General features: G+C 37.5%; 1 protein-coding gene across 4 annotated transcripts in view; it reads left to right on the top strand.

The window, feature by feature from the left end:
- Positions 1–27,697, top strand: part of FAM13A (family with sequence similarity 13 member A) — a 356,108-nt gene that overhangs the window by 89,610 nt on the left and 238,801 nt on the right. Inside the window, exon 1 of one of the 4 annotated variants that reach the window (XM_079920403.1) lies at positions 15,822–15,923. The exons of the other annotated variants lie outside the window; for them this stretch is intronic. Within the exon in view, the coding sequence (XP_079776529.1) occupies positions 15,919–15,923 (5 nt within the window). The 5' untranslated portion in view covers positions 15,822–15,918. Of the gene's footprint in view, positions 1–15,821; positions 15,924–27,697 lie in introns of those variants that run through there. 4 annotated transcript variants of the gene reach the window in all.

The raw sequence follows: 27,697 nt of genomic DNA on the forward strand, positions 1-27,697 counted from the left end.
GATCATAGCCAAGATTTTTTTGTATAGAAGATGACAGACTTGTATATTAAATTCTGTGTGTGTACAAAAAGTATATTCCTCAATTATGTATTTCTCAGGGTGAATCCAGAAGCATAGTTGGTACTCTCATACTTTTATGGATAAAAAGCTGAAGTGTGCAAAGTATCGATCTTTAGGATTACAGAAGCTAAAATAGAACTGAAATTTATTTTGGTTTTTTCCATTTGAAACTCTGAACTAGGCAAGAGAATAATCAATTGCTTTTCAGAGAGAAAGAAACCACATTGGTGCAGAAAGATTTCTACATTATCATTGTCCCTTGCTCAGCTGAATAGAAGTATAGGTCGAACCATATAAAACTGCCATTTTTCTAGTTCAAAATGGCCAAATATTGCAACTACATATAATTAAATCTAATAGTAAGGGCAAGTCTGTTATTCCCTTTATTATCAGCTAAGAACATGAGTTTGAATCATAAGAAATCAAATATACATGTTGAAGATGATACTACAAATTCTGTTAGCTGTTCTCTTACGTTTTTCCAGGAACAATGATGGTGTATAATTTTATATGACCCATACATAGTGTTCCTCCCAATATTCTGTGTGAAGGTAGAGTAAAGTTTATTACTCTGGTTAATGGTAATAATGATGGGTCAAGCCTTGATTTTTTTAAACGTAAGCAATTAGAAAGGGTGCCTTTTGACCTTGGTCTCACTCAAGAGATGGCCATGTACTAACCTTAGATCTGCAAGTGGTTGCAAAGATAGAAATAGATTGCTTGTTTGTAGTATATGAGATAAACAACCAATAGTACTGAAAAATGTCCAGGGTAATTTACATCTTTTCTTATGTGAAATAAGAATTTACTTTTATATTGCAAGGAGCAGAAATTTTTTTTTCCCCCCTAGTACTCTTAGGTCAATACATTTAAGGTCAGTGCTGATGTGAGAAAAAGGGTAAAGTAGATGGCTTGTGGGTCTCTTACCCCATCAGTGTGATGCAGTGTTTCTAAAATGTGTGAACCCTTCTCTGGAATATACCTCTTTAGAGAATAACCAGTCTCAGTAGTTAAACATTACTGATTGGAGCCAGAGCAAAAAAATTTCTCATCCTTTTTTTTTTTTTTAACATCTTTATTGGAGTATAATTGCTTTACAATGGTGTGTTAGTTTCTGTTTTACAACAAAATGAATCAGTTATATATATATACATATGTTCCCATATCTCTTCCCTCTTGCGTCTCCCTCCCTCCCACCCTGCCTATCCCACTCCTCCAGGCGGTCACAAAGCACCGAGCTGATCTCCCTGTGCTATGCGGCTGCTTCCTTAAGCTATCTACCTTAAGTTTGGTAGTGTATATGTGTCCATGCCTCTCTCTCGCTATGTCTCGTCCTTTTAAAAATAGTACCTTGAGTCCCTTCCGTCTCTGTGGGAATGCAGTAAATAAGCAATAATGTCTGCCTGACCGTTAACGATCAGCTGGGAAAATATATGGTCCAGGGTAAATTCAAGTCCTTTAAGTCAGTCAGTTATTTCTTAAAGAGAAATGTTCAGAAATGTTCAGAAATGTTCAGAGTAGTGTTGAAGTCATCAACACTACTCTGTTAAATACTGATCTAAAAAATGAAATTGCCTGTTTCCCTTCAAAAATAACTTCAGAGGACTTCTACATGCACGATCGTGCTTATTCCTTGTATGAGTATTAGGAAGAGAGAAGGCCGGTTGATTTTATTTCACAAAGGCTGACTTGAGGCTCCATCAGGTGGCTGGTGGCTGGGTGTCAATGATTGGCTTCAAGTTATATAACTTGTAGGCAGGAAGACTAAGAATAGGATGTCTTCTGATTCCTGGCCTGCTGGGTTTTCCACTACATCACATATTTTCTCAGCTACAGAAGTTGTTATGTACTGCACTGTGCTTTATCTCAGGAGTCATGGGTTACGTGCGGGATTAATAACCTTCATTGTATTCTTTGCCTTGACGTCCATACGTGTATAGTTAGTTTTTAAATGTAACTTTAAAAAATTGAAGAAAGAATTTAAAATGAATATTCTTCTCTTCGGGAGGAAGAAAACAAACGCAGACTCTAATAATTCTGCTTTCTCATTTCATACCTCTAAAAGAAAATTCAAGTGAAAGCAAGGTCAAACTACTAATGTAATGGCTGCTGCCTATAAGATTTCAAGTAAAAACTAGTGCCATATGTCTTGTTCAAGGGTAATCTTAAAAATAGCTATTGACCTTTTAAACTTTTTGGCATCATCATCCAATAATGACAAGCAGCAAATTTAGGCATACGTGCAAAAATATATAGATTTATACATTGAGGCATGTTACCTCACTGTTGACAAAATCCAGGGACAAGTTTATATTCTCAACATGACATGTGGGCGTGTATGTACACTTATGTAATAATCTCCAGAATTATCTTACACCCCCATATCTGCCTTCTACATGTGCCGTTTCTTTTATTTTCCTCTAGTCCTGGAGGAGCAGAATTCTACTCCCCCCTCTGTTATTAACTAGCTTTGCGACTTGAAGCAAGTCATTTAATTTTTCTAACCTTCTATTTGCTACTAGTTGCTCCGTGAATTTGTTTTCTGCATTGATTTTGTTGTGACTTTAGTTTTCTAGAACTTTAATTTATTTGGCAAATTTATTCATTTAGCAGGTATTTTTTGAGTACATACTGTATGCCAGCAGACAGTGTGCCAGCTCTTGGCCAAACAACATCGTTCAGACCCTCAGGGAGCTCATACTTGTTGGGGGAACAGGGAGATTCCTTAAATAATTACTGAATTACAGTTGAGATCAGTGTTGCAGTGGGGTTTATAGTAGAGATCCCAATCATGTGATTATGAGTGTGTATGCCAGGGAAGTGGCTTGTGACTCATTCAAATTTAGCTGATGTATAGTTCTCCCTCCCTTTTAATGTACTCAGCATCCCCCAAGTTCTCTTCATTTCCTCTTTGGCTGATTTTGGTAACTTCTTAACTGGTTTTCCTTTTTGCTCTCAAGTACTTCAGATCCACACTGTTGCTAGATTACTTATTTAAAATATAAATCAGATCTTCTCTCTTGTTTCCAAGACTTTCATTCAGGGATATTTCTTTTCTCCACCATGATATTCAAAGCCTTATAATGACTTGGTCCCTAATTTCTTGTGTAACCTCACTTGTTGTCCTGCTACTTCCTAAGAATTGTCCATCAGGGATCTACAGCTAGGCAACTGTAACTAGATTAGAGAAAAATCTGGCTGAGCTAGAGTTTGAAAGTCATTCATTCTAATTTACTTCTTGAAGACAAAATGAACAAACTCTCCAAGAACAGTGGCATCTGGGAAATGTCTATACTAAGTAATGAGAAAAAACATTTGGAGAGATCAGAGGAATATAAGCTAGTGTAGCATCACCAAAGCCAAAGAAAATGGAATTTCAAGAAAGCGTGAACTGTAGAGAGGGATCAAGGAGAAAGAGGACTGAGAAAAGTATCCTGGATTTGTAGATATAGAGATTTTTTTAATCATTAATTGCAGGCACATAATGACACTTTATACTGTTTCCAAAAGAACAGTCATCTGAATAACACTCATTAAGAAAACATGAGAGGCATAATGTTACATGGGGAAAAAATAACTACCTCTGGGATTAGGGGAAAAACCCTCTGTTTCTAGAATGAGTAGTCATTTTAAGATGTATTAATATAAATAACGACTGACTCCGTTTTTTTTTTTTTTTTTTTTGTGGTACACGGGCCTCTCACTGGTGTGGCCTCTCCCGTTGCGGAGCACAGCCTCCGGACGTGCAGGCTCAGTGGCCATGGCTCACGGGCCCAGCCGCTCCACGGCATGTGGGATCTTCCCAGACCAGGGCACGAACCCGTGTCCCCTGCATCGGCAGGCGGACTCTCAACCACTGTGCCACCAGGGAAGCCCCTGACTCAGTTTTTAAACTTGAGAACTTGGAAGTTCTCAATTTTATACCATCACATACAGTCTTTGTTAAATTTGTCATGCCTCCTCTAAATTTTCTATTAGATAACAAAAGGGGAAAAATGCACGTAGGTTTGTTCCTGAAGTATCAATAGAATGTAAATGATGGAGGACTTAGTTTTTAATGAGTTCTATAGAATCTGTGATCGAATAGTATGTTTGCTATATACACAGTTGATTGGAATGTTTTTGTGTTAGACTGGGCTCAGGTAGAAGGTCATATCCCTTTGGTTTTTAAAGATTTAACTGTTACAATTAGAAAAAACTGAGACCCCCCCCCTCCATTCATAATTAAAGACTAATAGACTATTAAAAGGCAGACTGATCATATGGTATCTCCTTCTCCTTAATGTGGCTAATAAGGAAAAATTTGCCCCCCCGATGAGCCTAGAGAATTACCTTGGTGGGTCATGGGAACAATTCTGTGATAAATCAAAATGAAATGAGACATGGTTCAGGTTTTATATAATTTGGTATCGAAAGACGGCGTAGCCAGACTGCCTTGGTTTAAACTTGGCTTCATTACTTTCTAAGAGTAGGATCTTGGACAAATTATTTAACCTCTCATTTCTTCAGTTACAAAAGAGAGATAATAATATTAGCTATCTTATATAGTGGTTGTTAGTATATATGAATATATATATATGTAAGTGTATATATAGCTATATATCAGTATATGTATATTTATATAATATATATGAAGCTTAGAATAGTTCCTGGGACATATTAATATTATATATGATTACAGTTTAGTGATTTTCTAGAAAAGCAGATTCACCGCAGTTTGTAAATTTCCCCATCATGGGGCTTCAACTCAGTTGACAGTATTGCGGCCACGGATTTGTCCTTAAAATAGGAAACAAGTGTATGTCTTGGAAGAAAGACGTCCAGGGACATGTAAAAGGTTAGGCACTATTATTTCCTAGATATAATTATGGTATTCATTTCTAATATAGATCAATGTAACTTCCTTGTGCATGGATTAATCTAGGGGATTAATCTTGCTTGTAGATGTACTTTTAAACATAGATGGCAAATATTCCTTGCATTTATTTCAGTGTATTGCTTTTCTAGGCGTTTTTTGTTTTCGAAGAATTTCCTAGGTTTTTTAAACTCTCTTCTTTTGACAGCCTCGCACTGCATCACATCAAACATGTTAAAATGTACCCACAACCCGTAACGTTATAATTTATTTTTAAAATTGATTTCTGTTGAGCTGTAATTGAATAATTAATATATTTTGTCGAGTTTTCTTTTTGGATTTTGGAATCCTGAGATCTCAAACATTTTCATTGTTTTGTAAAAACTCATCAGCCATAGGCTATCTATCTTTATCCATTTAGTGGAAATAATGGCCCTGTTTCACATTTTATAAAAACCAAGATGGCTCAAATAGCAGTTCATCTTCAGCTCTGCCTTGACGTCACCCTTCTTTATGCTATGTGGTCAGTCGGGTACTCACTCTAGTTCTCTATGAAAACAGCTTTGCCCAAAGAAATTAAAGGCAGCAGTAGTACTTTTCTTATTAGGAGAATTCACGTGCACCCTGAGACGTGGCGGGGTCAGATTAAGTTAGAGGAATACACTGATAGTCCTGGACATGCGAAGCCTAGTCTGCAATGTTTAGCTTGAGTTTTGCTTAGCTGTACGTACAAGCTGGACGACAGGGACATGGGGTGGACTGGGAGTGTGAAGACTGGCATTTATTTTAAGTAAATATTAAAGTAGAGGAACAAAGTTATGGTTTTGCAACGTTAGCAACTTTTCTCTTGGCAATAACTTCAAAGAGCGATAAAATACCATTGTAGTTATTCAGTCATTTATGTTAATCAGTTTCACTCACTCAAAGACATAAACCTACACATAAAATGAGCAGTTTTTCTGTATCCATGGGTTTTAGTTTCTTGAGTCTTTCCCTTAATTAAGCATAAAACATGGCTTCTATCATCACAGATATGCTATCAAAAGTCTCTTAAATTTGGAAGCCAAATAGTAAGATTAACACAGAACTGGTTGTTAAGAGCACCACACTCAAGTCCTTGCTTTACCCCTGCATGCCTCATTTCTTTAGGCAATTCACTGTGTCTCTTTAATAGCTCTCCTCAGATGTAAAAGAGGAAGTTGAAATATATTATTTCAAAGGTACCTTACGGCTCCAAAATTCTAGTAATTGTAACAAACTTTTCTTAATCCTTGTTCATTCAGCAAATATTTATTGTGCTGCTCTGTGACAGGCACTGTTTTATGGCTAAGGAGAGGGTGATATAACAGCAAGGGACTGGATGGCTACTTTTGATTAGGGAATCAGAGATGGCCATTCTGTCGAGGTGACATTTATGCTGAGATCCGAAGTACGAGAATTCATCCCAGCAGAGAAAAAGATCACGAACAGGTTAGAAAGTACTTCAGAGCGTAAACTCCAGTGCCAGACGGACTGGATTTAGATCCAAGCTCTGCCATTTACTGACTGTAGGGCCCTAGGAAAGTTTCCTTAACTTTTCTGAGTCTGTTTCCCCATCTGTAAAATGGGCTTTATTTGTGGTTTTATATATATATATATATATATATATATATATATATATATATATTCTTTTTAATTTTATGAAGTATAGTTGATTTACAATGTTAATTTCTGCTGTATAGCAAAGTGATTTATATATACACACACACATTCTTTTTCATGTTCATTTCCATTATGGTTTATTGCAGGATATTGAATATAGTTCTCTGTGCTACACAGTAAGACCTTGATGTTTATCCATCCTGTATGTAATAGTTTGCGTCTGCTAATCCCAAACTCTCAGTCCATCCCTCCCCACCCCCTTGCCCCCTTGCCCCCTTGCCAACCACAAGTCTGTTTTCTGTGTCCGTGAATCTGTTTCTGTTTCATGGAATATGTTCATTTGTGTTGTATTTTATGTTCCGTATATGTGATATATGATATTTGTCTTTCTCTTTCTGACTTACTTCACTTAACATGATAATCTCTAGGTCCATCCATGTTGCTTCAAATGGCATGATTTCATTCCTTTTTATGGCTAATATTCCATTGTATATATGTACCATATCTTTTTTTTCTGAAAAATTTTCTTTAACTTTATAACAGATGTAATCATATATGTACACAGATGAAGACAGTATCAATGCATTAAACAATCCAGTATGGTTGGATTTTTTAGAGCTCTTTACAGTCATTGTGCAAAGACCTGGAAGTTCACATCAGTGGAAAAAAACTAGCCTTTCTTTTTTTTTCCTTCTTTTTCCTTTTTTTAATTTTATTGAAGTATAGTTGATTTACAATGTTGTGTTAGTCTCAGGTGTACCGCGAAGTGATTCAGTTATACATATACATATATTCATTCTTTTTTAGATTTTTTCTCATATAGGTTATCAGAGAATATTGAGTAGAATTTCCTCTGCTATACAGTATGTCCTTGTTGGTTATCTATCTTATATATGGTAGTGTGTGTCTATTCATCCCAAGCTCCTGATTTATCCCCTCCCCTCGCCCCCACGTTTCCCCTTTGGTAACCGTAAGTTTGTTTTCCATATCTGTAAGTCTGTTTCTCTTGTATAAATAAGTTCATTTGTATCATCATTTTTTTAAATTAGATTCTACACATGAATGATATCATATGATATTTGTCTTTCTCTGTCTGACTTACTTAGTATGATAATCTCTAGGTCCATCCATGTTGCTGCAAATAGCATTATTTCATTCTTCTTTATGACTGAGTGATATACCATTGTACATATGCACCACATCTCCTTTATCCACTCCTCTCTCGATGGACATTTAGGTTGCTTCCATGTCTTGGCTATTGTGAATAGTGCTGCAGTGAACATTGGGGTGCTTGTATCTTTTTGGATTATGGTTTATTCCAGATATATGCCCAGGAGTGGGATTGCTGGATCATATGTTAGCTCTATTTTTAGTTTTTTAAGGAACCTCTGTACTGTTCTCCATAGTGGCTGTACCAATTTACATTCCCACCAGCAGTGTAGGAGGGTTCCCTTTTCTCCACACCCTCTCCAGCATTTATTGATTGTAGATTTTTTGATGATGGCCATTCTGACTGGTGTGAGGTGATACCTCATTGTAGTTTTGATTTGCATTTCTCTAATAATTAGCAATGATGAACATCTTTTCATGTGCTTTTTGGCCATATGTATGTCTTCTTTGGAGACATGTCTATTTAGATCTTCTTCCCATTTTTTGATTGGGTTGTTTGGTTTGTTTGGTTTTTTTTGACATAGGGCTGCATGAGCTGTTTGTATATTTGTATTTTTTGAAAAGGGCAGGAACATGAGGTAAGAAATATGAAAAAAAATGGGAAAAGGTTGGGACAGGATTAAAACCTCCAAAATACCTTTGGAAATTAAGTCAGTGATTCACCTGCTGTTAAGAAAAGAACAGTGTATATCCTCTCATGCACATCAGGCAGAAAAAAAAAGATGGAGAACAACTGCCAAGTGAATGAATCAACTCAAAACAAAATGTTTCATTGTGGAATAAGTAATTACTGTATCCTCACTTCATCACGGCTTGATTCTAGGTCAGAGCCAAGAGAAAATTTGAAAGCTTTTTCAAAGAATCAGATTTACATTGCTTCTGACCCTAGTATTTTTATACTTGCTATGTTGGGGACGCTGGTTGTCTGCCCCCCGCTTCCCGATTGTTTAGAAGTGGTATGAAGTTGAAACTTTAGAAAGGTGTGTCCTGTGTGTGTGTTGTATCAGATGCTGCAGGTAGTTCTCACTATCAGCCCTTCTTGGCCATTGGACCCAGACAACCTCCCACCTTGAGTCAACAAACCTTTAGTCAATAGCACAGGCATAATGGCCCCTCCTCTGAAAGGAATGAACAGGAAAAGTAAGTATGCAGTGGACTTAATTGTGGAGAGCAAACACCTACACCACCATGGACTCTGTCACTCAGCCAATCCCCTCCATGTGGCAGCGTAAAACTCTTGGTAACAACTGAGTATCAACTGATTTGCCATCTCCAAAAGAATCTTCCTTCCCTTCACCCCACTTACCCACCTCCTGCCCATAGTGGGACTAACTGACTGTTGGTTGGAGTTTGGTTTGCTCTTCCTAAAGTTGTGTCGGCCCAACGCTTGTCCCACTGATTTTTCTTTCCATTATTCTTTCCCACGTTACAAGTCAGATGGAAATGTCTCTCATTTCTATAATGAGCAGAGATAAGGCACGCCACTTAGACATCATCTCACAGAGGGCTCATGCTATAAATTAAGATAAATGTGAAGACTTGACAGTATTCGTAGCTAACCCTCTAGAATAGTTAAAATGTTAACATAGAACTTACTGATAAAAGCTCTAATAAGGGAATTTGGTACAGTCTGTCTAAACTGGAGATGGTTACATAGGAAATACTGGTGGTATTGGAGGAAGTGCCTGTAAAAAAAAAATCAAGTAGATTTTGGAAGGGAATGAGATTATTCATTCACTGACTTTTATTGAGCACATCCTGTCATAGGCATGTACTGTGCACCAGATATATAGTGGATGAACCGGAGAGACATGCTGCCTACCCTCAGTGAGCTTATGTTTTTGTGGAAGGAAACAGACAAAAACACTGTGCAAATAAATAATAATTACAATAATAGTCACAGGTAACAGTGTTTCTTAGGTGTCAGGCACTGTTCTAACCAAATTACATATATTCATCTAATCCTAACAACAACCCCATAAATTGGGTAATGTTATCCCAAATTTACAAATGAGGAAAGAGACACACGTAGGTTAAGTAACTTATACAATGTCATGCAGCTAGTAATATAGAGAGCCAAGATTTAAACCTGGATACAAGGCTCAGAGTTTGAATTCTTGACTTCTACACTGTAATTAGAAAACACAACAAGGGCCCTAGAGTGAAAAACAAGGTACTGAGTTGGAGAATACTGAAGAGAAAGGATGATGATTTTCTAGTAGGTTAAAAGTTTAGGTTCTACTTTAGTAACTGCAGTGTTTTGTTCTGCGTGTATTAGAGAGAGGCCCATGATGCTTAATTCAATGTAACATTTCTGATTAACCTTATAAGCATTTTTTTTTCTTTGTAGTTCATTGGAAGAAGCACTAATGTGATTCCTTTTAACATAGAATACCAGAAGTCAGGATGGACTAAAAATAATGAATATTGTAACTGAATGTCAGGGATTCAACTTTAGTTGAACCTACATCCTATCATTAGTAATAAAGCAGATAATAAATTAGATGGAAAAATAAATAGCTTTTTTGTTGGGCATATGAAGATATAGCCCAGCCTCTAGGCAGAAGGATCACTGATGGTCCCCCTAATGCTGTAATTCTTTGTTGCAGGAAAAAGGCCAGATGTGAGAGGGGACAGGTGAAAACTTCACTTTTGTCTTGTTTGGTGCCAATGCCTAGCACACAATGCCCAGCACATAATAGACCCCCAGTGCGTATTTGTTGAGTGAATGAATATGAAGGATGAATTCTGTTTCTAATAATCTAGGTAAAGGAGGGGAGGGATGATGGAGCCCACACGAGTTTAATGCTTAATTATTTGAGGAAAAGCAATTACCCAGAATTAATCTAAACTGCACTAATCATCTATTTAATTTGGTTTTAATAAATAGCAGTCCAGTTTGGAAACCACCTAAAGCAGAGTGCATGTTAGTTTTGTGACTCACTATGCTTACTAGCTGGTGCGCTCTGTAAAAGAGGTTCTGGAAGAATGTAGTTCTACTAACGATGTTATCCAGACTTAAGTCCTATATCAAATGCCACTTCCCCTAGAAGACCTTTCCTAATGATAATACTTTTTAGCTCCTAAACAGACAAATCACTCGCCAAAACACATAATGCTTAACTCTTGTTCGTACCTTGTGCCAGCTTGTACCAGTCTGTACGTATCTTATGAAAATACTCTGGTAATTATGCCGGTTTGTACCTTTCCTATGGAAATAGTCTATTAATTATGATACATAATTTTCTTCCCCTTCACGCTATTATATAAGCTCCTTTAGGGCAGGGACTATCTTGCCTTTTATCTTGGCATTGTCTGAAGCACTTCCCACTGACAAAGAAAACAGTAAGTGCTTAGTAAATATTTGTTGGATCGAACTGACTGTTTACATATTCATTCAATTAACTGTTCTCGTTGTTCTCTAGCTGGAAGATATGCAAGTGCAGTCCCTCACTACATCCTGTTGCCTAACTAGGTAGACAGGTTGCAGCTACTTTCATTTCTTGTTGACCGTTCAGGAAGTTTTTGTTTGTGTTGAATGCAAGTCAAACCTACTGAGTTTTCTGGCGAAGGGGAAGTTGTTTACAGCTTCTCTTCTTCATTGGTGCTGCTGTTCAATGGGACCTGCCCGAGGATTGTACTGTACACCAAACAGTTTAAACTCAGCACTCATTTATTCATTGGCTCGCCATCAGATGACTCATCTACTGCTTGTCCCTATTAAGTAAATGTGGGTGTCTGCATGCTTGAAATACCCTTCATGTCGGTGCGATCTGTTTCAAACGATAAGTATCCTACCATCTTATCTATACATTTTAGCACCAACTAACAAGACTGTTTGGTCCCTCAAACAGATAAACAAGGAACTATGAAATATAATTATGGTTTTTAAAAGAAAACTTTTGAAAAGAAACCCTGGTCATCGTCTTATTATTCTAGGGAAATTTGCTATCACCCTGTGGAGGTAGAAAGGATACACTCACCCATCAACATTACTTATTCAGTAAAGGCATATATTTTTTAAGGTTAAACATACTGTGTAATGAAACTTTGGTATATAATTAATTTTCAGGGGACTGATTTTAATTTAGTTGAGCTAAGAGTATACTGGTTAAATACATTCCAAAAGAGTCACCTGAAGGAATTCCGCTTGTTACTCACGGGTGGAAGAGGCTTTCTCATCTTTCACATAGTATGTTGTTTACTTTTTCATAGAAATTATTTATGTAAAGTATATAGTTTGATGTTTAGTAATGGCTTTTTACTACTGAAAATTGTTTTTCTAGGTGTCAACACTGAGGTGAAATTATTCTCTCATCTCTAAGAAAAAGGTATCAAATGAAACTGTTAAGAGTATTAGTAATCTCTCTCTGGGTGGCCAACGTGTTGCTATAGAATAAAACCAGCTTATTAAATGTTGTTTGTTTGGTCTGGGTGAGGAAATGATACTGTTACCAGATTGCTAAGCTTCACAGAAGCATATACTCTCATCACTCTAAAATGTTTTTAAGTAACATTATTCCATTAAAATGATACTCTCTCCTTGTTAGGTAACTAAAATACTACCCAAAAGGGCAAAAAGAAAAAGCAAAAATTACCCAATGACCCATTGCTCTTCACATTTTTCTGAACATCCTTTCAGAAATCTCTACACAGAAATTTAAAGGCATTTTACATAAAAGAACTACTCATGCTTGCTATTCTGTTACTAACTGTATCATCTAGATGATAAAGATGCCATGAACATCTTTCCATGTCAGCAAACATTAATCTATACACCAGTTGTAACAGTTATTGTAGTATTCCTTTATGCTTTATAATTTGCTGTATTCGCTTCTGATGAATATTTAGGTGGTTTTCAATTTTAGAATGTTACACTCACACTTCAGTGGCCAGAAAGGTCCAGAAAGGCTGGTTGCTATGAGTGAATGGTGTATATCCCATAAATATTCCAGTGACTTCTAGTTATGTCATAAAATTAAAATCTGCATAGTTTTTAGATGACTCTCTCATGATTGACACATATATAGACATATGTATTTATATACACACACTCAAATAGCAACGACTCCTTGGTGATACAGCCCAGTAACCCCTTGTTCCCGCCACCCTGGAGCCTCCCCCAGCAGCCCACTCCCTACGCAGTTTGCATTTAAACTCCCAATCTTGGAAACTCTGATTCCCAGTGTTTTTCCCACCTCCTTTCTTTCCCCTCTGGAAAACTGTGCAAATGCTGAAGGTTTTTTTTTTTTTTTTTGCTGCGTTGGGTCTTCGTTGATGCGCGCGGGCTTTCTCTAGTTGCTACGAGCGGCGGCTACTCTTTGTTGCAGTGCGCGGGCTTCTCATCGCAGTGGCTTCTCTTGTTGCGGAGTACGGGCTCTGGGTGCACAGGCTTCAGTAGTTGTGGCTCGTGGGCTTAGTTGCTCCTCCGCCTGTGGGATCTTCCTGGACCAGGGCTTGAACCCATGTCCCCTGCACTGGCAGGCAGATACCTAACCACTGCGCCACCAGGGAAGCCCAATAATTTGTTTTGATGTTTCCTCATTCTTGGCAGATGTAGGTATTGACATTACATGTTAAATGAATGAATGCGTTTTAGGTAAAACATAACTGACTGCTCTTTTATTTTTAAAACGGGTGTTTTGTTTCAAAATGTTCATTCCAACTATATTATTTTCTGTTTTTTGGGTTTTCTATTTCAAAACTTCTTTGGGTTATATCAGTTGCTCTAGGCTAATTTGGAGTTAAATCACCAGTTGATCACTGTGTTTATCAGAAAGCGTATTCTGAATTCTAAAACTGACTTAAAGTGAACTTTGGAATACAACTGTAAGAGGGGGGCCTCCTTAAAGAAGTTTTAATAATTAGTACAGATGTACTTTTTGTGCTACTTAACGAGCTAGTTCATCAATTTCCATAAGAAGTACAGTTTTGTTCAAGTTTCTTCATAAAGTTTCTTCTCACTAGCATTTGTGTTCTTCAGTTAGTAACTGTTCCTTGTGTTACAACTTGCACACTTCTGGCTTACAATATAAATTGTTACATATGTGTTCCACAATAATCCTGTAAATTTTTTCAGGAAGCAGTTTTACAAGAGACAGTGCCTACACTTAGAAAGAAACCCTACGTTTGGGTTGTAGGTTAAAAAGGGAATTGGGAAAGCCATGTTGAAAAAAAAAATTCAGAAAATCAGCAGTAGAGGAGTAGAGATAGGTCTGGCCAGGCAACTGATTAAAGAATGTGATAATATATCAAGGTGTATCAAGATGAGTATTCTACTTTTAAAATGTTCTACTAATCATGATAAGGAAGTTATTACTAAAGAAAATAAAATTAAATGTATTGGGGATACCTCTGTATGTTTCTTCCTACCTGCTACTTCCTTCATTCTTCTCTCTCCATGAGAGTACTCAAGTTAGTCATCTTAATACCTTGGTTGTTGTAGAAAAGGAATGGTTTACTGTTTTGCTCTTTTGTGTATATTGTCTTCCTTTGAAGCAGGTGATATTCAGGGAGCAGAACCAAAGGATTTTTTCTGATCATTTGGGCAGGCTGGCTTTTATCCCTCTGTTTTTCTCTCTCTATTGTTTTATAGTTGAACTGAATCATCAGTTTTTTTAATATCTTCAGGTACACTTCCACTCAGAACTAGGATACAAATTTTTAAACTGTCTCTCTCACTCAAAAATCAAATAGGCCTTGGGATGTTGAAAATTGTGTTGTTTATTAAAAAAAAAAAAAAAAAAGCAAGAGAGGCAGAAAGACAATAACTGATAGTTTATTTTCCTAAAGGACATCCTGCAGCATTTTCATTTATGTCCTGCAGGGAGGTGGGAGATTGCTCTTGTCTTGTGTAGGTATTTCCATGCATATGAATTGCCAACCACTTTGAATTTGAGATGACTGCCCCTAGAACTCTGGAATGTGAGATGTGTTTTTAAGACCCCAGAATCCTTTCTTTCTCAGTGTCTAGGGTATTTGGGGAAGACATTTCCAGAGCTGTCCTGGGGCCTTCTTGCTGTGGGCCTGGCAGCTTCTACTGTGTACAGTGGGGCGTAGGAATATGGTGCTCCAGCAAGGGACTCAGATGCCTGGGTTTGGATTTGGTTTTAAACCTGCCTAGAGAAGTGACTGCAGTGGAGAGAAGAATTTGCCGTCACAGTTGTCCATATGCTAGTCTTGGAACCAGTGAATATGTTACTTTATATGGGGAAAGGGACTTTGCAGCTATGGTTAAGGAAAAGATCTTACGATGGGAAGATTTGCTGGGTTGCCTGGGTTGGCCCAGTGCAATCACAAAGGCCCTTAGAAGAGGGAGGCAGGAGGGTCAGAGAAGGAGCTATCATGACAGAAGGAGAGGTCAGAGAAATGCAAGAAGAGGCCCCCAGCTGAGGGACACAAGTGGCCTCTAGAAGCCAGAAGGGTGAGGAAGCTGATTCTGTCCCGGAGGGAATGCAGCCTTGCTGACCCCTTGATTTTAGCCCAGTGAGACCCATTTTGGACTTCTGGCCTCCAGAACTGTAAGATAATAAATTTGTGTTGTTTTAAGCCACTAAGTTTGTGGTAATTTGTTACAGCAGTAGGAAACTTATGTAGTGACCTTGGGTAAATTCCTTAAACTTAAGCCTATGTTTCTCCATCTTTTTTTTTTTTATAATAGCTTCTTTGAGATATATTTTTGCATATCATAAAATTCCCTCATTTCAAGTGTACAATTTAGTGATGCTTGGTAACTTTTCTGAGTGGTGTAACCATCACCAAATCGGTTTTGGAACGTGTTTTTACACCTCCCATAAGACCCCTCATGTCTACTTTACCGTTAACCCAACCTCCAGGCAGCCATTAATCTACCGTCTTTATAAATCTTCCTTTTTTGGATCTTGTGTAGAAATAGAATCATACAGTATGTGGTGTCCTGTGTCTTTTTTTTTCCCACTTTGACTAATATTCCGTTATGTCTAACAGACGTTATAGCAACACCCTCCTCCTAGGACTGTTGTGAGGATTAAATCAGATCGTGAATTCAAAGTGCTTTGCATAGTGTCCAACACATAGTAAGTGTTCAATAAAAGTTCTTTTTCTACCACTTCTACTACTTATTATTCTTTCTGTTGCTTTTTTCAGGTTCCTGAAAAAATTCACAAAAATATATTTTGACACACAGTGCTACTGTTGCTTTTCTACTCTTGTTTATGTTGTGAGTAATGTAAATCTTATTTATGTGTTAAATTGATTTTGGAGGGTGACGTCAGAACCTAAATACCATGCTTACTTTTTTTTTTTAATAGGTTGAATATTTTATTATTAAACTGTTTATTTTCCTGCAAGACTGTTGCTTCACTGTTTAAAAAGAACACCGGCAAACACAGTATATTGCAAAATTAAGGTAGTAATGGTCTTCATTGGACACTATACAACTAACAAACTTTCCTCCACTGCCACTCATTTCCAGCGGGAGGATCGTTGAGTATTTTGACCCAAACCAGGGGTGACTGTAAGCAAATTACAATATTATATAAGGCAATGTTATCCTTGAATTACATAATTTTTATAACTAGTTTTACCACAGATAATTTCAGGAATTCTAAATATTATAACTGGAGACTAGCCTGAAAATCATAGGGTGCTGTGAAAAAGATGCATAGTGTTTACCTGAAGTCATTAGGAAGTTAAGGGGTATTTTCTTCAGGAAACATGGTTGCAAGTAGTTTCTTTTGCCAAAAGTTGCTTTTTAAAAATCTATCCACCCCTAACTTAAGATAACTATGCTAGGTTAAGTTGTTTCAAAGTAGTTTATTCAGGGGTTCCATTTTCACTCCTCAATAGATGTTAAGTATTTCTCATATGCTTCTTCACTCATTCGTTCATCTCGTTCTGAAGGGTTCCTCCGTGTCATCTTGATTAGCCAACCCTCTGCATAACGAGATTTGTTGACAAGTCCTGGATTTTCTGCTAGAGCTTCCTAAATTTCAGTTACTTCTGTTAGAGGAGAATAGAGTTCACTAGACGCTTCCACACTTTCCAAAGCACCAGATTCCTCTTGTTTGTTCAATTCTGTCCCAACTTCAGGCAGACTACAGTAAACAACATCTCCCACAGCTTCCGTGCAAAATTGCTGGTGTGCATGGTTCCAGCACCGCTTTCTGTTGTTAGCGTTCGTGCTGGTCTGAATTTCCGTGGCGACAGCAGAGCGGGGCCGGTGCACAGCCCCCAAGGCCGCCGGGCAGGGTGCCGCTGGGCAGGGTGCCGCCGGGCAGGGTGCCGCTGGCTCGCAGCGCCCTGTTCTCCGGGCCACGCTTCCTCTCTCCTTTCCTTATGAGAGAATATGTTCTGTATTCTAGGTGACTGATTTGCAACGCGAAGTTTTAGAGCACAGTTGTGTACTACTTGGGAACTGCCAGTATTCAGATAGATTATGTGCGTGTTCTGAACTTGCCTTGAACTTAAGAGAGGGCTTTTACCTGCTGCTCTGCTGCCACCAGCATTGAAAGGAAAAAGACTGAGCAGCATCCAGTCTTCAGAAACTCTTTGTGAAAGTCACAAATCTGTGAGGGGTATTAAAGAAGCACTTTGGAGTTTCTTTAATTTTGACTGGCAGACCGGTATCCTGATGGGATCTGAATCAAGAAAATCAGAGCCAGAAAAGAAGAAAATGGTGGTGATGGGAAGAACGAGTAACAACTGCTATGCTTACAGCTGTCGTAGCATTTTGAACATGCTTCTGCTTTGCGGCCCCTCTTGGATAGCTGTTTAAGCCTGTTGACATTTGCTTCTTCCTGACTCCTTCCGAGATTCCACTTGTAAACTTCTTTAGGGCAGGAATCCCATCTCCCCATCTCAGAAGTGTCAGTGCCTTGCCTGGCTTCCCATACTTTGGTGGATGGATGAATGGTTGGATTTACGGATGGATGGATAGCTGACAGTTTAGCGCTTAGAAAAAGTATGGTAGCTCTTCTTGGACACTAGCGTTCTCCTGTGTTCCTCTGGACTGCGCAAAAGAAACAGATAAGAGGAGTTAAGTTAGTTCATGGTCGTGAATCAGTTTTCATTTTTGCTACTCATAAAGTATCTACCTTTTCTGAAAATCAACAAAATGCTTTGGCTGTAGTATAAGAAATAGAGTACCTCATAAGGTTTTATGTGTCGTACGAACTAAGTTGTCTTGTTTTGGCTTCTCTGAAGCCCCACTTTGGCTTAGTTGTAGGTAGATCAGATAAATCCAGCAAGTCTAACATTTTATTTTTTAACTTTTGTGTTTATGTCATTTCCAGACATTTTGGCTCACTTTGGTTGGGTTAGGGCTGACTTCAGAATTTGTGCATTATTCTTATTCCATTCTTTCTTGTCGCGCTGTTTAAACCCTTGGTTGCTGTTGAACACTTCTATGTAGAAAGAGGCAAGGCACGCTAGCCAAGAGGTAGAAGCAACCCAAGCGTCCTTCAGTGGATGAATGGATAAACAAAATGTGGCATATACATACAAGGGAATATGCAACCTTAAAAAGGAAGGATGCTCTGTCGTTTGTGACAACATGAGTGAACTTAAAGGACATGATGCCCATGTGAATACATACCTTAAAGGACATTATGCCCGTGTGAAATAAGCCCACAGAAAGATAACTACTTGTTTGATTACACTTACATGAGGTATTTAAAATAGTCAAATTCATAGAAACAAAGTAGAATGTTGGTTGCTAGGGGCTGGGGGGACAGGAAGAGGGGAGTTGTTTAATGGCTATAGAGTTTCAGTTTTGCAAGGTGAAAGTTCTGGAGATCTGTTTCACAACAATGTGGGTATACTTACACTGAACCTCTACACTTAAAAATGCTTAAGGCGGTCAATTTTACGTTATGTGCCTTTACGACAATTTTTAAAAAAGAAGAGGAAACAAGGAGTTAAGATTTGAGTTAGTCCCGTTTGCTACTTGAAGAAACTTCTGAAGTATTCAGTGGGCTAAAGGCTTAGAGTAAAGCACACGTGTCTACACGTAGTACAGAATAAAACAAGAATAAGATGGTCATCTTCTTTACATTTTCACCATGTTTTAGCTAGGATTCATGAGACTCTTGTCAGGTAATAGCTAGACTGCTGTCAGATACCATGAAGCTGGGCATAATATTGAAACAGTTCCTTTCAAACTATTATAAGGATGATTTTGAGACTCTGAGAGGTTTTCGTACTCTTTTGATAACCAGTGTTATGTACCCCTACTGGGTCCTGAAAAGGGATTGATACTGGAGTAATGAAGGATTCAAGTTTTACTTTTATTTTCAGTACCATTACAGGATGAGCTCTTGGTAAAGACCCTATGTTTCTTGGTATTTATCTCCCTGAAGGCCTTGCCAGTGTTTCTTTAGCCCATTTGGAAGCATTCCAGTTGTTCCAACTAGATTGAAAATGGCTGCTTTTGCCTATAACTTGCTGATTTGGGGAGTATCTCTTCCCATTGGAGAGGAGATGCATCATAAATGCTATTTATTCTGATGCTGCCAGTAACAACATTTGGGTATATTCTTTACACTATATTTTATACTCTACACTACAAGCATATGTGGTACATTTATATACAAAGAGGAAATTAATTTTTTTTGGTGCCATTGACACTTAATTTTTTCCCAGCTATATTGAGATGTAATTGGCATATAACATTTGTAAATTTAAGGTGTACAATTTGTTGATATATTTAAATTTTTCAAAATCATTACCGCCATAGCGTTAGTTAACACCTCCATCACGTCACATAATTACCATTTTTTTGTGGTGAGAACAGATAAGATCTACTTTCTCAGCAGCTTTCAAGTATATAATACAGTATTTTTAACTATAATCACCAAGCTGTCCATTAGATCCCCAGAACTTATTCACCTTATAACTGAAAAGTGGAAAGTAACTTTTAATTAAATTGAAAGTGAACTGTAAAGACCAATTCTGCTTCTTGGAGTATGCAGATTTTTTAGTTCTTAGCCGTGTGTAGTAGCAGCCTCTGTTGGAAATTCAAGATGATTTGGACAGACTGCCTGCCCTTAAGTTACTTACAGTGTAATGGAGAGAAATACCTTCATAGCAAATTATGATACAAAACAGACACTTATAAATGCTATGATAGAAGATGAAATGAATTTCGTGAGAATAAGGAAGAGGCAGTTAATTTTGATGGAGGTGGAGGCCACAGCTTAGTTGAACCCTAGAAGATAAATAGACTTTACTAAGTGAAGAAAGAGAGGAAAGACTTTCCAGGAAAAATCATACATCATGAGTAGAAGCTCTGAGGTTGAAGATGTGTTGTGATGTCACAGGACCCGAAGGAGCAGGGGAGGAAATGATGAAAAAGGACTAAAAGTGACATGAGCCATTCAAGTTGCTACCATTCTGATCCTAATCACTTTCGGTGGGTATAAAGTTGATAACCAAGCCCAGGACCAGGAGTGATAGTTCCTGCTCAATGAGAAGTTTCTGTAGGTAAGGCCCTGAAATTAACCCTTTAAATGAAAAATGAGATTTCTCCCCTCCTGCTTTAAAATGAGAACTGGTGGTAAAGTTGAGTTTCTACAAAATCCCCCATGTTTTGTTAATGCTGGTAGAACTCACACGCATACCTGCTCTTCTGTCCAGTCACTGGTGTTCTAAAGCCAACGGGAGTCTACACTCACCTCACCTCATCAGTGTACTTCTTCGGAGAAGTACAATTACAGAAATGGAAGAGATCCAAGATACCATTCAGGACAAAACTCAGATTTTGAAAATGAGAACGTTTCCAGAGAGGTTCAGTGCCCAGGTGACAAGTGTAATAAGTGGCAGCAGCAGCTCAGGGGCACCGTTGCTCTGGCTCTCAGCCCACGGTCCCTGCCACTTTCCAGCACAGCAGAGGAATGGGCAGAGGGCTTCCTCCTCTGTGCGTGAGCCCCGCTTCCCTCTGTGGGTCTTGTCATGTTTTAGCTCTTCTGTCTAAAGCAGGTTATCTGAAATGCCGTAGATACCCTAGCTGCTTCTGGGTCTAACAATTTAACAACAGCTGAAGAGGGTTATTAACCCATTGCTATTAATACGCTATTTTAACATCAGCCGCATCCTGGTATAAAAATGGGAGTCATGGAAAATTTCAGTGAGATTTTGAATTGGGGCACTGCTCTTCACCCAGAATCTGTTAGAGCCTTTCTGATGGTAAGCCTTTCAGACAAACAATATCTTTGAGACACCAACACTTAATCTCTGTTAATTCTGGTAGTGGTTTGCCTATATCATCTACCTTTCCCTACACCTCAGTTTTCTCCTCGCCTCTAGACTACTGACAGATTTTCTATAAGATACTTAAGGACATATTTTGTTTTAATATAACACGGAAAATTTTTTGAAAACTCTTGGAAATGACAATAACAATATCCCGATCTTCATTTTAAGTATATCAATTTCTATCTGATATTTATCATTGTAGGTTTAATAATAACTATCCTTAATAACAGTCAGTTGTTACTTTTTCACTATTTTGGTTGAAACCATGTATCTAAAATAGATTGAAACATATCGAGTAATCCATTATAAATTTTTTAAAAATTAGTTATCCGACTAAATGATTGGGAACTCAGTTACCAATCGATCATCTGGATATTTTAAAACCTCTAAATAATTGATGTAAATTTTTCTAATTTATTTAAAACATTGATTATTGTATAGACATGGTTGGGTAATTGTTGATATAGTAGACTAGAACTTTCATTTAGGAAGTTTTATGTTCTATTAGTGCTTTTAAGTAGAAAAGATTAACTCATCAATTGAATTAATAGTAAATGGTATTGTTTATAAAATCTGCAATATGAGAAGGAAAAAATGGAAGCGGAGATACATAATATAAATTGAATACCTGGAAACACCAACATCTTAGTTCTTAAGAAGGGAAGCATTGCCAGGGAGGTGGGTGGAAGGGCTGCAGGTACAAAAACGATTCTGGAAAATTTTGTTTCCATTGCCTCACCTCAAGCATTAGGAGCTTTATTATTATTATTATTATTTTGATTATGGCCATTCTGACTGGTGTGACACCATACCTCACTGTAGTTTTGATTTGCATTTCTCTAACGATTAGTGATGTTGAGCATCCTTTCATGTGTTTGTTGGCAATCTGTAAACCTTCTTTGAAGAAATGTCTATTTAGTCTTCTGCCCATTTTTGGATTGGGTTGTTTTTTTGATACTGAGCTGCATGATCTGCTTGTACATTTTGGAGATTAATCCTTTGTCAGTTTCTTCACTTGAAAATATTTTCTCCCATTCTGAGGATTGTCTTTTGGTCTTGTTTATGTTTTCCTTTGCTGTGCAAAAGCTTTTAAGTTTAATTAGGTCCCATTTGTTTATTTTTGTTTTTATTTCCATTACTCTAGGAGGTGGGTCAAAAAGGATCTTGCTGTGATGTATGTCATAGTGTTCTGCCTATGTTTTCCTCTAAGAGTTTGATAGTGTCTGGCCTTAAATTTAGGTCTTTAACCCATTTTGAGTTTATTTTTGTGTATGATGTTAGGGAGTGTTCTAATTTCATTCTTTTACATGTAGCTGTCCAGTTTTCCCAGCACCACTTATTGAAGGGGCTGTCTTTTCTCCATTGTATATTTTTGCCTCCCTTATCAAAAATAAGGTGACCATATGTGCGTGGGTTTATCTCTGGGCTTTCTCTCCTGTTCCATTTTTCTATATTTCTGTTTTTGTGCCAGCACCATACTGTCTTGATTACTGTAGCTTTGTAGTATAGTCTGAAGTCTGGGAGCCTGATTCCTCCAGTTCCTTTTTTCTTTCTCAAGGTTGCTTTGGCTATTCGGGCCCTTTTGTGTTTCCATGCAAATTGTGAAAATTTTTTTCTAGTTCTGAGGAAAATGCCATTGGTAGTTTGATAGGGATTGCATTGAATCTGTAGATTGCTTTGGGTCATATAGTCATTTTCACAATGTTGGTTCTTCCAGTCCAAGAACATGGTATATCTCTCCATCTGTTTGTATCATCTTTAATTTCTCTCATCAGTGTCTTATAGTTTTCTACATACAGGTGTTTTGTCTCCTTAGGTAAGTTTATTCCTAGGTATTTTATTCTTTTTGTTGCAGTGGTAAATGGGAGTGTTTCCTTAATTTCTCTTTCAGATTTTTCATCATTAGTGTATAGGAATGCCAGAGATTTCTGTGCATTAATGTTGTATCCTGCTACTTTACCAAATTCATTGATTAGCTCAAGTAGTTTGCTGGTAGCATCTTTAGGATTTCCTATGTATAGTATCATGTCATCTGCAAACAGTGACAGCTTTACTTCTTTTCCGACTTGGATTCCGTTTATATCATTTTCTTCTCTGATTTCTGTGGCTAAAACTTCCTAAACTATGTTGAATAGTAGTGGTGAGAGTGGGCAACCTTGTCTTGTTCCTCATCTTAGTGGAAATGCTTTCAGTTTTTTTCACCATTGAGAACGAAGGTGGGTGTGGGTTTGTCATATATGGCCTTTATTATGTTGAGGTAGTTTCCCTCTATGCCTATCTTCTGGAGAGTCTTTATCATAGGTGGGTGTTGAATTTTGTCAAAAGCTTTTTCTCCACCTATTGAGATTTTCATATGGATTTTATCCTTCAATTTGTTAATATGGTTGATCACATTGATTGATTTGCATATTTTGAAGAATCCTTGCAGTCCTGGGATAAACCCCAGTTGATCATGGTGTATGATCCTTTTAATGTGCTGTTGGATTCAGTTTGCTAGTAGTTTGTTGAGGATTTTTGCATCTATGTTCATCAGTGATAGTGGCCTGTAGTTTTCTTTCTTTGTGACATCTTTGTCTGGTTTTGGTATCAGGGTGATGGTGGCCTCATAGAATGAGTTTGGCAGTGTTCCTCCCTCTCCTATATTTTGGAAGAGTTTGAGAAGGATAGGTGTTAGATCTTCTCTAAATGTTTGATAGAATTCGCTTGTGAAGCCATCTGGTCCTGGGCTCTTGTTTGTTGGAAGATTTTTAATCACAGTCTCAATTTCAGTGCTTGTGATTGGTCTGTTCATATTTTCTATTTCTTCCTGGTTCAGTCTTGGGAGGTTGTCCATTTCTAAGAATTTGTCCATTTCTTTCAGGTTGTCCATTTTATTGGCATATAGTTGTTTGTAGTAATCTCTCATGATCCTTTGTATTTCTGCAGGGTCAGTTATTACTTCTTTTTCATTTCTAATTCTATTGTTTTGAGTCTTCTCCCTTTTTTTCTTGATGAGCTGGCTAAAGGTTTATCACTTTTGTTAATCTTCTCAAAGAAACAGCTTTTAGTTTTATTGATCTTTGCTATTGTTTCCTTCATTTCTTTTTCATTTATTTCTGACCTGATCTTTATGATTTCTTTCCTTCTGCTAACTTTGGGGTTTTTTGGTTCTTCTTTCTCTAATTGCTTTAGGTGTAAGCTTAGGTTTTATTTGAGCTGTTTCTTGTTTCTTGAGGTAGGATTGTATTGCTATAAACTTCCCTCTTAGAACTGCTCTTGCTGCATCCCATAGGTTTTGGGTCATTGTGTTTTCATTGTCATTTGTTTCTAGGTATTTCTTGATTTCCTCTTTAATTTCTTCAGTGATCTCTTGGTTATTAAGGAGTGTATTGTTTAGCCCCTATGTGTTTATATTTTTTTACAGATTTTTCCCTGTAATTGATATCTAGTCTCATAGCATTGTGGTCAGAAAAGATACTTGATATTATCTCAATTTTCTTAAACTTACCAAGGCTTGATTTGTGACCCAAGATATGATCTATCCTAGAGAATGTTCCATGAGCACTTGAGAAGAATGTGTATTCTGTTGTTTTTGGATGGAATGTCCTATAAATATCAATTAAGTCCATCTTGTTTAATGTATCACTTAAGCTTGTGTTTCCTTTTTTTATTTTCATTTTGAATGATCTGTCCATTGGTGAAAGTGGGGTGTTAAAGTCCCCTACTATGATTGTGTTACTGTCGATTTCCCCTTTTATGGCTGTTAGCATTTACCTTATGTATTGAAGTGCTCCTATGTTCGGTTCATAAAAATTTACATTGTTATATCTTCTTCTTGGACTGATCCCTTGATCATTATGTAGTGTCCTTCTTTGTCTCTTGTAGTAGTCTTTATTTTAAAGTCCATTTTGTCTGATATGAGAATTGCTACTCCAGCTTTCTTTTGATTTCTATTTGCATGAAATATCTTTTTCCATCCCCTCACTTTCAGTCTGTGTGTGTCCCTAGGTCTGAAGTGGGTCTCTTGTAGACAGCATATTTACTGGTCTTGTTTTTGTATACATTCAGCCTATATGTCTTTTGGTTGGAGTATTTAATCCATTTACATTTAAGGTAATTATTGATATGTATGTTCCTGTTACCATTTTCTTAATTGTTTCGGATTTCTTATTGTAGGTCTTTTATTTCTCTTGTGTTTCCTACGTAGAGAAGTTCCTTTAGCATTTGTTATAAAGCTGGTTTGGTGGTGCTGAATTCTGTTAACTTTTGCTTGTCTGTAAAGGCTTAAATTTCTCTGTCGAATCTGAATGAGATCCTTGCTGGGTAGAGTAATCTTGGTTGTAGGTTTTTTCATTTCATCACTTTAAGTATGTCCTGCCACTCCCTTCTGGCTTGCAGAGTTTCTGCTGAAGGATCAGCTGTTAACTTTATGGGGATTCCCTCGTATGTTATTTGTTGCTTTTCCCTTGCTGCTTTTAATATTTTTTCTTTGTATTGAATTTTTGATTGTTTGATTAAAATGTGTCTTGGAGTGTTTCTCCTTGGATTTATCCTGTATGGGACTCTGCGCTTCCTGGACTTGATTGACTATTTCCTTTCCCATATTAGGGAAGTTTTCAACTATAATTTATTTTTTTAACATCTTTATTGGAGTATAATTGCTTTACAGTGGTGTGTTAGTTTCTGCTTTATAACAAAGTGACTCAGTTATACATATACATATGTTCCGATATCTCTTCCCTCTTGTGTCTCCCTCCCTCCCACCCTCCCTATCCCACCCCTATAATTTCAGATATTTTCTCAGTCCCTTTCTTTTTCTCTTCTTTTTCTGGGACCCCTATAATTCAAATGTTGGTGCATTTAATGTTGTCCCAGAGGTCTCTGAGACTGCCCCCAGTTCTTTTCGTTCTTTTTTCTTTATTCTGCTCTGTGGTAATTATTTCCACTATTTTATCTTCCAGGTCACTTATCCGTTCTTCTGCCTCAGTTATTCTGCTATTGATTCATTATAGAGAATTTTAAATTTCATTTATTGTGTAGTTCATCATTGTTTGTTTGTTCTTTAGTTCTTGTAGGTCCTTGTTAAATGTTTCTTGTATATTGTCCATTCTATTTCCAATATTTTGGAACATCTTTACTATCATTACTCTGAATTCTTTTTCAGGTAGACTGCCTGTATCCTCTTCATTTGTTTGGTCTGGTGGGTTTTTGCATTGCTCTTTCATCCACTGTGTTTTTCTCTGTGTTCTCATTTTGCTTAACTTACTGTGTTTGGGGTCTCCTTTTCACAGGCTGCAGGTTCATATTTCCCATTGTTTTTGGTGTCTGCCCCTACCCCTAGTGACTAAGGTTGGTTCAGTGGCTTGTGTAGGCTTCCTGGTGGAGGGGACTGGTGCCTGTGTTCTGGTGGATGAGGCTGGATCTTGTCTTTCTGGTGGGCAGGACCACGTCTGGTGGTGTGTTTTGGGGTGTGTGTGACCTTATGATTTTAGGCAGCCTCTCTGCTAATGGTTGGGGTTGTGTTCCTGTCCTGCTCGTTGTTTGGCATAGGGTGTCCAGCACTGTAGCTTGCTGGTCGTTGAGTGGAGCTGGGTCTTAATGTTGAGCTGGAGATCTCTGGGAGCGCTTTCACCGTTTGATATTGTGTGGAGCCAGGAGGTCTCTGGTTGTCCAATGTCCTGTACTCAGCTCTCCCCCCTCAGAGGCACAGGCCTGAAACCCGGCCGGAGCACCAAGACCCTGTCAGACACATGGCTCAGAAGAAAAGGGAGAAAAAAAGAAAGAAATAAATAAAATAAAGTTATTAAAATAAAATTTTTTTAACTTAAAAGTAATTTTAAAAAAAGAGTGAAAGAAAGGAGAGCAGCCAAACCAGAAAACAAATCCACCATTGGTAACAAGCGCTACAAACTATACTAAAAGAAAAAAGAAAAAAAAAATGGAGAGACAGAACCCTAAGACAAATGGTAAAAGCAATGCTATACAGACAGAATCACACAAAGAAGCATACACACTCACAAAAAGAGAAAAAGGAAAAAAAAATATATATATATATATATTAATTTAAAAAAAGGGAAAGGAAGAGAGCAACCAAATCAATAAACAAATCTACCAATGATAAAAAACTCTAAATACTAAACTAAGATAAACATTAAACCAGAAACAAGTTAGATGCAGAAAGGAAACCCCAAGTCTACAGTTGCTCCCAAAGTCCACCACCTCAATTTTGGCATGATTCTTTGTCTATTCAGGTATTCCAGAGATGCAGGGTACATCAAGATGATTGTGGAGATTTAATCTGCTGCTCCTGAGGCTTTTGGGAAGTCTGAGGTCTTCTGCAAGCATTCAGTAGGTGTTCTGTAGGATTTGTTCCACATGTAGATGTATTTCTGATGTATTTGTGGGGAGGAAGGTGATCTCCACGTCTTACTCCTCCACCATCTGGAAGGACCACCAGGAGCTTTATTATTGAATGTTGTCTTTTAAAACAATCTTCCAACTCTTCATTTGTACTAATATTTTATTTATAACGTATAAATAAATATAGGTCAATCACAATAGATTCGTTAATAGAACAGAATACATTTGGAAGTTTTTACACCTTTTAAAATGGTTATTAAACCTGGCCTCCAGTGATTGCTTTCAATAAAAATTTTTTTTCCTAAGCACTAAATAAGGGGGAATGTTTCATCATGTCAGGATTTTTTCTTGCGAAATAATTAGTTGAGGACGTACTATTTGCACATAATGTATGTGGACAAG

The sequence above is a fragment of the Stenella coeruleoalba genome (genome assembly GCF_951394435.1).
Source record: "Stenella coeruleoalba genome assembly, chromosome: 4".
Classification (NCBI taxonomy): Eukaryota; Metazoa; Chordata; class Mammalia; order Artiodactyla; family Delphinidae; genus Stenella; species Stenella coeruleoalba.